Source organism: Kogia breviceps, chromosome 14 (assembly GCF_026419965.1).
Source record: "Kogia breviceps isolate mKogBre1 chromosome 14, mKogBre1 haplotype 1, whole genome shotgun sequence".
In the NCBI taxonomy this organism is placed as follows: domain Eukaryota; kingdom Metazoa; phylum Chordata; class Mammalia; order Artiodactyla; family Physeteridae; genus Kogia; species Kogia breviceps.
In genome coordinates, this window is record NC_081323.1 from 65,330,807 (window position 1) to 65,343,236 (window position 12,430).

Genomic DNA, 12,430 nt, shown 5'->3' on the forward strand with positions numbered 1-12,430 from the left:
ATCAATAGAAAACAGACATGACTCTCAACATTCATGGAGACAGAGGCAGAAGTAATATAGGCGGTTTGGAAGAAACTTCAAGAAGTCCACCCAAGAATGAATAAAGTTGGCTCCTAGGCTTCATTTCATACTCCCTTCTCTGCTGCACCCCTACTACCAAAAGTGAATCACACGACACAGGTTTCTGCCTCCTCTCAGACCAGTCTTGCTTTGGTCCCTTTTCTCTCCTTTTGAGTAATTTCTAGTGACTCGCATATCTGGCGTGGAGAGCGTCCTGTAAGTCTGACAGCCTGGTCCTCCATGCCAACTGGCCAAGAGAAGCAGGTCTATTACTGGCAGAAAGTTCTGTTATCAGAAGCACCATCCCATCCAGCCTCAGGACCAGCTCTAATCAAGAACTCTTCCCTGGCCTTGTCGGGTAGAGGTGAACACATCTTCCTGAATGCACAGCCTCCCCTAACTTCTGTCCACAGCACTTACTGCCTCAGTTGCTCACATGTGTCTCTTCCCCACTCTGGCTTGTGAGTTCACTGAGGGCAGTGACCACATCACATCACCGGCATCCCTGATGCCTGCACAATGCCTGGCTCACAGGAAGCCTTTAAAAACTTGGGGAAAGAATGAATGAACAGACACTGCCAAGGGTAGCTTCTTCCTCTGTGACTCCAGCTAATTGCCCAGGGAAAACCCAGAAAAGGAATGAGACACTGATGAGTCTTACAGACCCTGGAGTTTTCCTCGATTTCTCGGGCTGTGACTGCAATGGTCTCCACTAGTTCAGAAACATCTATGTCGTCACTTGCCATGCCAATGTAAATACAGCTCTTCATGCTTTTATACTCAGGGCCTGCGGGCAGAAACAACAGAACCGACTTGGTTCCCAAGTCCTCAGACATGGGCCACTCCCTGTACAGCAGTGCGACCAGGCACAGAGGAGCCTCCCTGAGGGGGTGAGGACATGGATCTAATGAGGAGATGGGACCCAGAGAGGCTGCAGAAGGGGTGGAGGGCTCTCTCACCCTGGGAAGATCTAAATAGCTAAGAGAGGCCATTTCCCTTCAAACCAGTTAAAAAACAGCTTTCAAAGTTCACAGTTGACTTTAGAAGGATTAATTACCCATTTTAAATGTAAGGTCAGATTCCAGTTCATTTAACTTTTTCAGGAGTCCAGCATGGATTTTTTCCCCTTCTGGATCCGACTTCAAACTGCTCTTATCATCATTAGCGTGTTCATACCTATAAACGATATCACATAACAGTACTTCAGGAATCTACAAGATCAAGTATCTCTTCAGACACAGGATAACAGGTGGAACAGAAGCTACTGGAAGTTATCAAGGGTGTGGAATGAGACAAAGGGCAAAGGAGCCACTCAGAGGGTCTCAAGATCAAACCTTTCCAGAAAGTCTCAAGGGAAGCCCAAGTCTCCAGGGGCATGAAATGTAGAAGGAGGGGCAAGGCTGGGAATTCCCATCACTTGTAAGAGGAACAGGAGGCTTCCCTGATCCAGAGAGGGGACGAAGGGGCCACAGGAGGGACACACACTGAACCAGAGGAACTGGTAACTGGCTTCTCCTTAGTGAGTTGTAGTTCTCTGTACGCACGTCAGTGGCGCACCCATTGTACTTCTAGTAACTTTCAAGCTGGCACAGAAAGAACACAGCAACTGCTATTTCACTCTGCGTGCTGGGCTGCCTGCCCGCTGTGCTCTTGTAAATGCCCAGCACATCTAGATGAACTTTCATCAGACATGAACACTTGTCACTCCACGCAGTCATCTTAGATTTCTAAGCTGGTTCACAAAATGACCCACCCACGGTCTTTACACCGTACCTGACAACCCCTATTCCAGGCCAGGTTGGGTCATCAACGTATAAGAGACCTGCTGTTCCTGTCACCTCCTGCTTGAACTCCTCTCGCAGCTGCAGTGTACAGGTCAGGACTGGCAGCTTGCTCTGGATGCAGGCTACGAGCTGATCCACATCCTCTCCCCGAGTTCCTAAAACTGAACACGTGCACAGAATGTTAGGGAAACGCTTAAGGAATGGCTAAAAATGAGGGGGCAGTGCTCCCACTTCTACTGTCAGAAAGTCAGCAGCTCTAGGTATAGCACATTAGCTGAGCTGAGGAGTTAAAAAAAAAAAAAAGCCACTAAACCCAGATATGGAAGAATCAGGTGTTAAAAATTCATATAGCTGACTGCCCCAGGTATAGACAGATTTTTTCCTTACACCGAATTAGCCTCTCCGATTTAATACACAATGAAATCCTACCACAGAAATCAGATTCATCTCACAGAAAGACTCGCTTAAGTCAGGTTATAAACATCATACCACAGGTTAGAAACAAAGAGGCGACCACACAGTTCTCGCTCTACGTTCACGTGGAGAGAAAAAGAGGGGTTTCAGGGGGCAAGGGTGGGGGGCAAAAGGGCAGGGTGACGATGGCGACAGTACCAAGTACTTCTGAAGGTCAGAGACTGAGAGGTCTCAGGGTTCAGGGATCCAGGAGTCTTGGCAGCATCACTGCGCCCTCACTTCTGCTGATTCCAACGCTTATGTTATCTAAGCCTCAACGTAGGTGGCCTGGGGTATCCACAACTAGCTTTTCCAGTTTCAGAGGCTAAGCCTCTGGGGCTAGGCCCCCCCTGCATAGCAAGAGCAGAGACTCCTAGAAGGTCTGGAGGCCACTGGCTATCTTCACGATGGCTTTTCTGTGCAGGACAGTTGCCTGCACTTTACCACTTTGATGTTTTTGAGAAAATATCTTTCCAAAAATGTTGAAAACACTTCATGAAAAACCATCAAACATTTTCTGAAAATGTTTAAATCATCTCAGAAAAAAGCACAATCAGATTTTTAAGGCATCTCTTTTCAGCTTACTTTTAAGTGCCTACTATAAAATACGCCAGCCACTACCCAAGCCATTTCATATTCATGATCTCACAGTTTAATCTTCACGTCACCACTATGAGGTGGTGGGGAACAGGTCTGGAGATAAGAAACCTGCTCCAGGTCCTACAGGTATGAAATGGCCGAGGCGGGGATAAGAATCCCCGGGACTTTGTCATAAAAGCCCACATGCTTTCAGCTCTATAGTTCTCTAAAATGTCTACAACAGTGGTCCTCGACTTTCACTGGCCTATTGTGCCCAGGCTCCACTCCAAGTAAACCCAGTCAGTCAACCAGAATCTCTGCAGGTGGGGCCTAGGCACTGGGAGTTTTCAGAGCTCCACAGGGATTCTAAAGTTAGTCTGGGCTGAGAACCACTGAACAGAGGGTCACAGGACATCAAAACACAGGAATTCAATCGACATCAGAGGTCTCTCTTTCTGAGAAGTTACCCCAGAAGGTTAATCTACCTAAACTCAGCCCAAAGGAAAAGGAAAAGCCTCTCCAGGGAGAGAAGAGAATATCACAGCCTGGATTTTGACAGACACAGCACTGGTGCTCCCAGCACAGCGGGGGCGACCCACAGAGACTGGTTACCTGCCGCAGCAGTCAGGGGGCTGAACCGCACGCACGTGCCCTCCACCTCCAGATCCATGACCGTGAGGCCGCTTGCGGGCACCAGCTGCTTCAGCTGTTCTCCCAGCTGCAGGGAAAGGGGCAGAATGAACACACTCCCACAAGGAGGGAATCCAGTGTCTCTGGACCTGCCCTCATCCGCTCAGCCCAGACCCAAGAGGCTACTGGAGGCTAGTTTCCTTTCACCTTTGATTTTCTTTGAATACTTATGGCACCTTGTTTTTAAAAACCGTAAATTTTACTTTTTCTTCCTAAAAAATATAAGTTCACTATAGAAAGATCTAGGCAATACAAATAAAAAAAAGAAAATTTACCCACAGTACACCACTGAGAGACACACACTGTTGACATGTGGTATAACCATCCCCCACCCCCTGGATATTCTGGGTGTGTATGTGTGTATGTGTATGTATGTGTGTGTCTTCTGTTGTCATACAACATGACATTCTACATGCTGTGTAGTAATCTGCATTTTTTCACATAATTTACAATGACCATTTCCCCTCTGCCATAAACATGCAACTATGTGGTTCATATTGGCTGTTCTGAATGTCACTGTGTGGATGGACCATAATTTATTCACCAAAACCCCTAGGTTGGGCATGTCCAATGTTTTTTGTTTTGTTTTGTGTCTTTTTAGGCCGAGCCATGCAGCTTGCAGGGCCTTAAGTTCCCCGACCACGGATCTAACCCTCGCCCCGTGCACTGGAAGCACGGAATCCTAACCACTGGGGGCTTGTCCAGTGTTTTGCTAGGATTGGTACTGCTCTGGTGAACACCTTTACATTGCTTAGAATATTCTTTATACTCAAATCCAGGAGGTATGATTTCAGTGTCAAAAAGCAGCCAAAGCGTAATGCTCTTGATCCAGGTCGCCAGACCGCCAGAGGCGTGCAAAGGTCTGGCTCATGTGCTTCTGGTATCACCAGAGCTCCAAAGCGGCTGCACCACAGGCCACGTTTTGCATGTTGTTGTCCAGCCTTACACAGCAGCAGGGAAACAGTCCCGTGAGGAACCAGTGGGAACAGTGTTGACAGGACCTGCTGGAAGTCGTGCAGCATGTGGGGCTGTGGTCTGCTTAAGCCCAGGACAAAGCCCCGCGCCTTCACGAGAAGCTCCCCCGGTGGGTTTCTGACTTCCCAGACAGGACCATGTGTTATCCCAACCATCCAGGACGCAGAAGAAAGGGCACGTGACAGCCGTTCTTACCCAGCGGTTCAGTGCATTGCAGGAGTGCCTCTCCTGGCTGACTGCTGACGGGGCCATGTTGGGTGCTGGGATGGCATTAAGTCCTGGATCTGACACACAACACAGAGAGAGGATTCGCCTCCCAGAAACACAGCCAACTACAAAACACCCCTCCAACCCTGTTTCGCTTAGCTCCCAACGTTAACCCGAGAGAAATGTCTCAACCGGAAATCAAATGTATATCTCACCATAAATGAACAAAATGGCACATACATACAATGGAGTACATACAGCCGTAAGAAGTAAGGAAAGTCTGTCACATGCTCAACATAATGTACCCTGAAGATGTTACGCTAAAAGAAATAAGCCAGTCACAAAAAGACAAACACTGTGTGATCCCACTAACATGAGGTAAAGTTGTCTAATTCAGAGAGACAGAGAGTAGAATGGTGGGTGCCAGGGGCTGGGGGAGGCGGGAGTGGGAGTTAGTGTTTAATGGGTATGAAGTTTCAGTTTTGCAAGACGAAAAAATTCTGGAGAGCTGTTGTCCAACGATGTGAATATATTTAACACTATTAAAGTGTACACTTTAAAATGGTTAAGGTGGTATATTTATGGGTTTTTTTTAACCACAATTAAAATTTTTAAAAGATCTATATGTTACAGAGGGTTTAAAGCTTTCACTTTTTTTCTCATGAAAAATACAACACTTGAATATATTCTCACAAATAGAATTCTTAATTTCATTTAAAAAGTTTTACTTTCAAGGAATTTTGAGGGAAAATCAAAGCATAAAATTATAAGTTACCAACCAGTCTACCAGCACTGAGCACCGTTCAGGGAAATCAGAGACCCAGCAGCACACCAGGCCTCAGAACACAACTGGCCTCCTTTTGTTAAATGGTTGAGGTGCCTGCTTGTGCCAGGCACTGTGCTGGGCACGGGGTTATGATATGAGGCAGACGAGGTTTTTGTCAGGTTGGTGCTTACCTTCTATTAAGAAATAGCATAAGGAAATGAAATGAAATCACCATACATTGTTGTTAGGGCCTTGAAAGAAGGCGAGAGCTCTGATATAATGTGAGGGAGTCACCTTGGACAGGACAGGCAGGGAGGGTGGACGCTGCAGAGACCTGAATGGTGAGGAGGAGCCAGAAGAGCGAGGGGGACAGCAGTGCAGAGGTCCTGCTCTAGGAAACGGTGGAGTGTTCTAGAGACTCAGAGAAGACCAGTCTGACTGAAGAACAGTGAGCAAGAAGAGGAAGTCGGAGGGGAAGGCAAGGGCTAGGACCCACAGGCCTTCCATCTGGAACAGAAGATACGCAGGCTTCTGGGCAGGGAGGTGACAGGATGTGGAGAGCGGACTGGAATGGAGCGTGTGGAATGTATGGAAGTGAGAGGTCAGGTGAGAGGGGACCGTGGCTGTCAGGTGAAAGATAACAGAGCCCTGGACTGGGTAGGGGGCACTTGGGACAGTCTTTAAAGATAGAGATTCCTAGATCCAGCTTACTGAGGCAAAATACTCAGGAGGGAGGGCCCCCAACTCTATTTTCAAGGGACTCTCTCATTCATTCCAGCACTAGTCCAGGGACTGGTGTTTGGAAAACACTGGTTTAATCATAGGAAACTGTCAGGAAAACGCTAAGGCAAATAGGTCTGGAGTTCTTGTGAACATTATTAAATTTTTTTTGAAATGATAAGATTCTAGCAATCAGAATATTTTGGATTATTTAGTTAACTTGAAGTGGTTTAAAATTCAAAGCCCTTAAACACAGATAGAAAAATAACCCCCTTTTTAAAATCACCTACCTGAGCCTGGTAACTCCTGGAAAAATCTGAATACCACCACTGGCGAACTGAGCTCATCCTCCACCTAAAAAATTGAATCTGATTATTACCAAGTAACAGTAAATTTCAAACACCTACAAAATCAATCAGTGAGCTTGAAAAATGGGCTACAGACATTGGCACTTAAACACATAAAGGGAATTCCCTGGTGGTCCAGTGGTTAGGACTCGGTGCTTCCACTTCCTGGGCCTGGGTTCAAACCCTGGTCAGGGAACTAACTTCCCGCAAGCCGAAACACACACACAACACCACCACCAACAACAAAAAAAAAACACATAAAAAAGTTCAAAGGTTAATTTCATTTGCTAGAGAAACAAAAATCAAGGGTTTAGTAAAATTCTTAAACATAATTATAAGCCAGTCCCGAGAATACATGGCTGAATTATAACATCTGACACTGGTACCTTGAAAATGAGAAGTGGGAGGAAATTTTAATACTTATGGATAAACATGGGTCTAACGTGAAAGATCAAAAAAGGCAAGGAAAAAGTGGCACTAGAATCACTGTCGAGCGTCCAAGCTTTCAAGAATCCAGAGGTGACGCCACCTCAAGCAGGACTGACTGAAGCGTTTTCTACTCACCCTGTAAAACTCTCTGAGCAGGATGCAAGTCCTGCTGGCAATGTGGATAACCACAGTCTAGAACTGAAGCTACGTTTTTCTAAATTATTGAAGCGGTACTTATATTCGGGACAGGCATCAGACAACTATCTTCATTAACAGATTTCCTAACAGATGAAGACGTCCACTGCATTAAGATTGCACAGCACTAGGTTCAAGTTCTCCACTGAACAAATGTACAGTGAGCCGTCAACTTTCCCGTGGGGTCAGGACACAAAGGGAGCAGCAATGCCCTTGACAGACTGTGGTATCTGAAGTGGGGGGAGGCGGGAGAAGGGAGAGAGGATCTCTAAGCATTTAACAGTTCCAGTACTACAATTCTTGTCTTGAAACCATTTCCCAAGGCTCTGCCAGTGATGGCTCACTCGTAGGGCCACAACAGGATGTGCTAACTGGAGAGACAGGAAGCAGCTGGCGCAAGATCTTCTCTAAGCTTTTCAAAGGAATAGTGGATGTGATTCAGATCAAGCAAGAGGTACATTCGAATCTGCCAATTATTTATTGAGCCAATTCCTGTGCTTTCATAGGTACTACCTCCTTTAACTTTCACATAAACAAATAAATCTATTAATACCTTTAAAGTTAGAGGGGTTTAATATTTATATAGAACGGAGTAAGCCTAATAAGTAAAAAGGAACAAAGTGACATAATTCTACACCCATTCCCCTATTCTCAGTTAGGATAAGCCAGAATGACTTGAGTGCCAAGACTTCTATAGTCTTTTGTTTCTTATTTCTTTGAGCTCAGTGGTCTCAAATGTCAGCCTGCATAAGAAATCCTGTACAGGGTTATATACATAGAATTCTGGTTCCGGCAACATGGTAGATCAAGCTAATACTTAAGTCTTCAATTCTAAATACCCGAAATGCTTGATTAAATGTCACCAATAACCAAAAGAAGTTCAAACCATTGCTAGGCTCACAAAAAAAGGTGAATCCAGAAAGAAGAGAAAACAGAAAGAATAGTGTAAGCTGAGCTGCAGGCGCTGGGGGGAGGGGAGCACGGATGGGGCCTGGAACTTCACTTTAATGTCTAAGGTCATGGGTTTGAAGCCCACGTGAGGGATAGTGCTGAGTTTACATAAAGTCAGGACCCTTGAAAAACACTCTTCATGAAAAGAGAGAAAAACTCCACCCACTGATCAGTAAGAAAGCTTAACTCTGCCTGATGCTCTGTAGAGAGAGAAAAAATTCTCTCATGAGAAATCAAAATGTCAGGCATGCTCTGCACCTGGGTGTGATGTCCTCTGTAGTGTAAGACTCCTAAAGCTGTGAAACCAACATAAATAAGTGGACCTAGGCCAGTCACAGAAGAAAAAAAAATCTAGCTCATAACAGAAAAATTACAACACACACACGGAGCAAGAGTCAGCAGACTCAGCTGAGAGGACAATTTGTGGCCCCGAGAACCGAGACACTGAAACAACCACCAGAACAGATGTCGATCACTGTGTTTAAACAGAAACGAAGGACCAGAAATCATTTTTTTAAAAAGATGCTTATAAAATAGAGAATAACTTGGAAAAGAACTAAAAAGAGTATCATGAAATGAAAAAGAGGTCAATGAAAGTAAAAACGCAGTGAACAGGTTAAACAGCAGATTAGATGCAGCTCCAGAGCAAATTACTGAACTCCAAGAAGGATGTGAAGGGCTACACTAGAAGGCAGCAAAGAGATGGCGGTATCCAAGAGACTGACGGAAGGTGGGATGACAAGGTTCAATATGCAGCTCACTGGTGTTCCAGAAGGTACAACTAGAGAAAGAGGTCACAGCTGAAAAAATGAATTTTACAGGATTAAAAAAAAGAATCCTCAGGTTCAATCAGCACAAGTCCCAAGCAAGATTAAAAAAAAAAAATCCTTACTTAGATACATACCACGGTGAAAGTGGCAGCACACTAAGGACCAGGAAAATCTTAAAAGCCAGCAGAGACGTAAACAGGAAACCACGTGAACTGCCCCCCCAAGGCATTCTGGAATTTTCAGGTGGAAGGGTGACAGTATTAGAGTTTCCCCTCACGTGCTGACTTGAGAGTCTACTCCATGTGCTGGATAAGAGTCCTGTGAAACAACAGCCTTATCAGAATGCAGCTGCAGAGGAGACTGAATTGGGCACTGATACAGTGGGGCACAAGCACCACCCCGGGCCCTGGAAAAGGCCTTGGTGCTGGAGGTGGTGAGCTGAGGCAGTGGGCCTGTGCTTCTGGGATGGGAGAGGCTCCTGAAGGGCCGTCCAGATAGGAAGGAAGGCGGCCATGGACGCCTGGAGAAGGGAGTGGCTGAGCAGCAGAGAAGCTCTTCTGGGATAACCTGGGGTCAAGTCCTGGCTTTGCCATATACTAGTTCTGGGACTCTGGACACACAACTCATCTGAGCCACAGAAATGGAGATAACGCCACTCTACCCCAGAGACTTACTGTGAGGATTCCGGAGTCAGTACCTATGAGAGCACTAGACTAACACTGTGGTGAGCAGCAAAAGACACTGAAGAATGACTTCTATCTTATGGTGCCTGACAGTCTTCATTTTGCTTTCCCACGCATTATCTGACATACCCCTCATAACGAGCCTGAGGCAGGAGGAATTCATTCTCCTGTAACTGACCTCAGAGGGATGGGCCACTGACTAAGGCCGCAGGCTTTGAGCGTGCGCCCCAGCTCTACCACTGCCTCACTGGGCAGCCTGGGCACGCACTCAACCTATCTGTGCCTTAGTTTCCTCACTAATAAAAAGGGAATAAACACTGCGTCCAACTCACAGATTCTATGTATTTATTCACACTCGCATGCCTACTGTATGCCAAGTATCATACTTGGCACAGGACATAAAACCATGAAAAAACAGGCCAAAGTCCTTGCCTTTACAAGGCTTCTACAGGGGAAAAACAGACAACAAACAAATAAAGACCACGATTTCAGGTAGTAGTAAGTTCAATGAAGGAAAAAACCCAGAGCCCAGAGAGTGATGGACGGTGGTGATGGGTGTTATCCTAGATAGGGTCGGGGCTCAGGGAAGAGGTGATATTTGAACTAAGATCTGATGGATAAGAAATCAGTAATGAGAAGAATTAGTGGGAACAGTGTTTTCAGGTACAGGGAACAGCATGTACAAAGGAGACTTGTGAGGGTTAACTGAAATAGGCATGTAAGGGACTTAGTACCACGTATACTACACAGCAGGCATTTCACAAACAGCAGCTGTGATGATGATGATGACGATGATGATGGATTACCGACAGGCCACAATGCCTCATGGTGTCTGCCAGTTACTGTACCCCCAACTGAGTAAAGCAGCCACTGGAAGGAGGGAGGGATCAGGGTTATGCCTGGGCCATATGTGGCCTTACAAAGATGTTCCAAACCAGCTGGAGATCAATTAGCACCATCAGCTCCTCTCTGCTTGGAGGAGAATGAGGAAGGAGAGGACATGAAGAAGAGCCCCAGAGAGCTCAGCAAAGGTGGGACAGGAAGTTCACAGGCCCAGCACTGCCTTCACCCCACCGGCGCACTCATTCTAGTCCATAATTTAGGTCTCTCTGTTTGCAGTCAAGGCCGTCCAACCAACATACCTTCACCGACAGCTGAGCTCACAGGCTTAGGAGGTTAACAGAATGAGTCAGTGTCACAGGGCCCCAGTGGTACTGCTGAAATTGGAACCCAAGTCTCCTGACTTACATTCACCCCTCTGCTTCTCCAGAGGGGCCACTGTCCTCTTCCAAGCTAGGACTTGAGTCACCTCAGGTCAGCTGAGTAGCTCCAAATTCCTACTCAGAAGGCAATGCGAGCAGCCCCCATTCACGCACTTAAACCGAACTGTGTACTAAAGTGGAAATAAACCGCACTCACCTGAACCCCAAATAAACTCAAACATTCATTTTAAACTTAACTGTATCCTGCAGAATTGTCAAAGAAACACCAGTAACCCTGTTTAAATTAGAATCTGATGTACATATTTTCTGAAATCCTAAAATACAATGAAGCAAAACATGAAAACATTCAAACCTGAACTGATACTTGGTTATCAGACCCCCTAAATCCTCATCTACTTGTCTAGTTACCAGCCTTAGGGCAGAATCTCTGACAGATGGTGGTATCTTTCAGGAAGACACCAGGGCAAGAGGAGCAGGGCCACCCCCTTTTCTCTACCTTATTCCCCTTCATGCAAATGCCAACTCTGGGGTCAAAGGGTTTCAGAAAGAGTAGCCCAAAGCACTCACAGGCAAAATGATTTTTCATTTCAGGAAGATGGGTGTTCTAAAAATCCGTGGGCAGGTGAAATCAATGGTGCTTATTACATCTTTGTACAATGCTAAATTTTAACAGAATAAAAACTGCAAATGGATTATATAAAAAGCATTGTATGGGGTCAAACAGTATTGGGGCAAATTTCTAGGCTTTCTGCTAACTGCAGAATTAGGTCATCAGTACATGCATGACTCTCTCCCAAAGAATGTGGCTTTACTGGAACTGCCACAATTCCATGGACATGCATCAAATCTGGAGAAAATCATTCTAAGTCACTGAAGTTAAGAGTTATTTACTTCAAAAAACAGATCAAATTATATACTATACCAAGATTTTGATGTGGTTCACTTTCTTCAAACTTTCTTGCAATCGCTGACTCTGCAAATGACAAAAAAACAGCTTATGTAATTTCATATTAAGAAGCCATTTTTATGAGGGTCTTTGCAGGTCTGCAAACAAGGATCTCAGGCAGATAAAGCCATCTGCAACTTGATGATTTCTAATTTCAGCTGCCAACTTTTGCATTTAAACATCTGTAAATATTCCCCAATATTTCAGTTACAAGTTACATTTAGTGGTTCCAGAAAAGCTTTTTCTAATGAGACATATGTAAATTTGTCATAGTAGCAATATAGGTCATTCATTCATTCAAAAACTACTGAGTACAAGGCAACAAAAGCAAAATTAAACAAGCAGACTATGTCAGACTAAAAAGCTTCTGCACAGCAAAGGAAATAATCAACAAAATGAAAAGGGAACCTATGGAATGGGAGAAAATATTTGCAAATCATTTATTTGATAAGGGGTTAATATCCAAAATATACAAACAACTCATACAATTCAACAGCAAAAAACCCAAACAATCCAATTAAAAAATGGGCAGAAGATCTGAACATTTTTCCAGACATACAGATGGACAACAGGCACATGTAAAGATGCTCAACTTCGCTAATCATCGGGGAAATGCAAATCAAAAGCACAATGAGGTATCACCTCACACCTG

General features: G+C 45.1%; 1 protein-coding gene across 1 annotated transcript in view; it reads right to left on the reverse strand.

Annotated features, from left to right (window-relative positions):
• PDXDC1 (pyridoxal dependent decarboxylase domain containing 1) overlaps positions 1-12,430 on the reverse strand; it is a 52,167-nt gene that overhangs the window by 3,878 nt on the left and 35,859 nt on the right. Inside the window, exons 13-19 of the mRNA XM_059038324.2 lie at positions 11,755-11,805; positions 6,525-6,588; positions 4,737-4,825; positions 3,489-3,594; positions 1,834-2,005; positions 1,118-1,236; positions 726-847 (exon numbers count right to left, since the gene is read on the reverse strand). Of these exons, the coding sequence (XP_058894307.2) occupies positions 726-847; positions 1,118-1,236; positions 1,834-2,005; positions 3,489-3,594; positions 4,737-4,825; positions 6,525-6,588; positions 11,755-11,805 (723 nt within the window). The remainder of the gene's footprint in view (positions 1-725; positions 848-1,117; positions 1,237-1,833; positions 2,006-3,488; positions 3,595-4,736; positions 4,826-6,524; positions 6,589-11,754; positions 11,806-12,430) is intronic.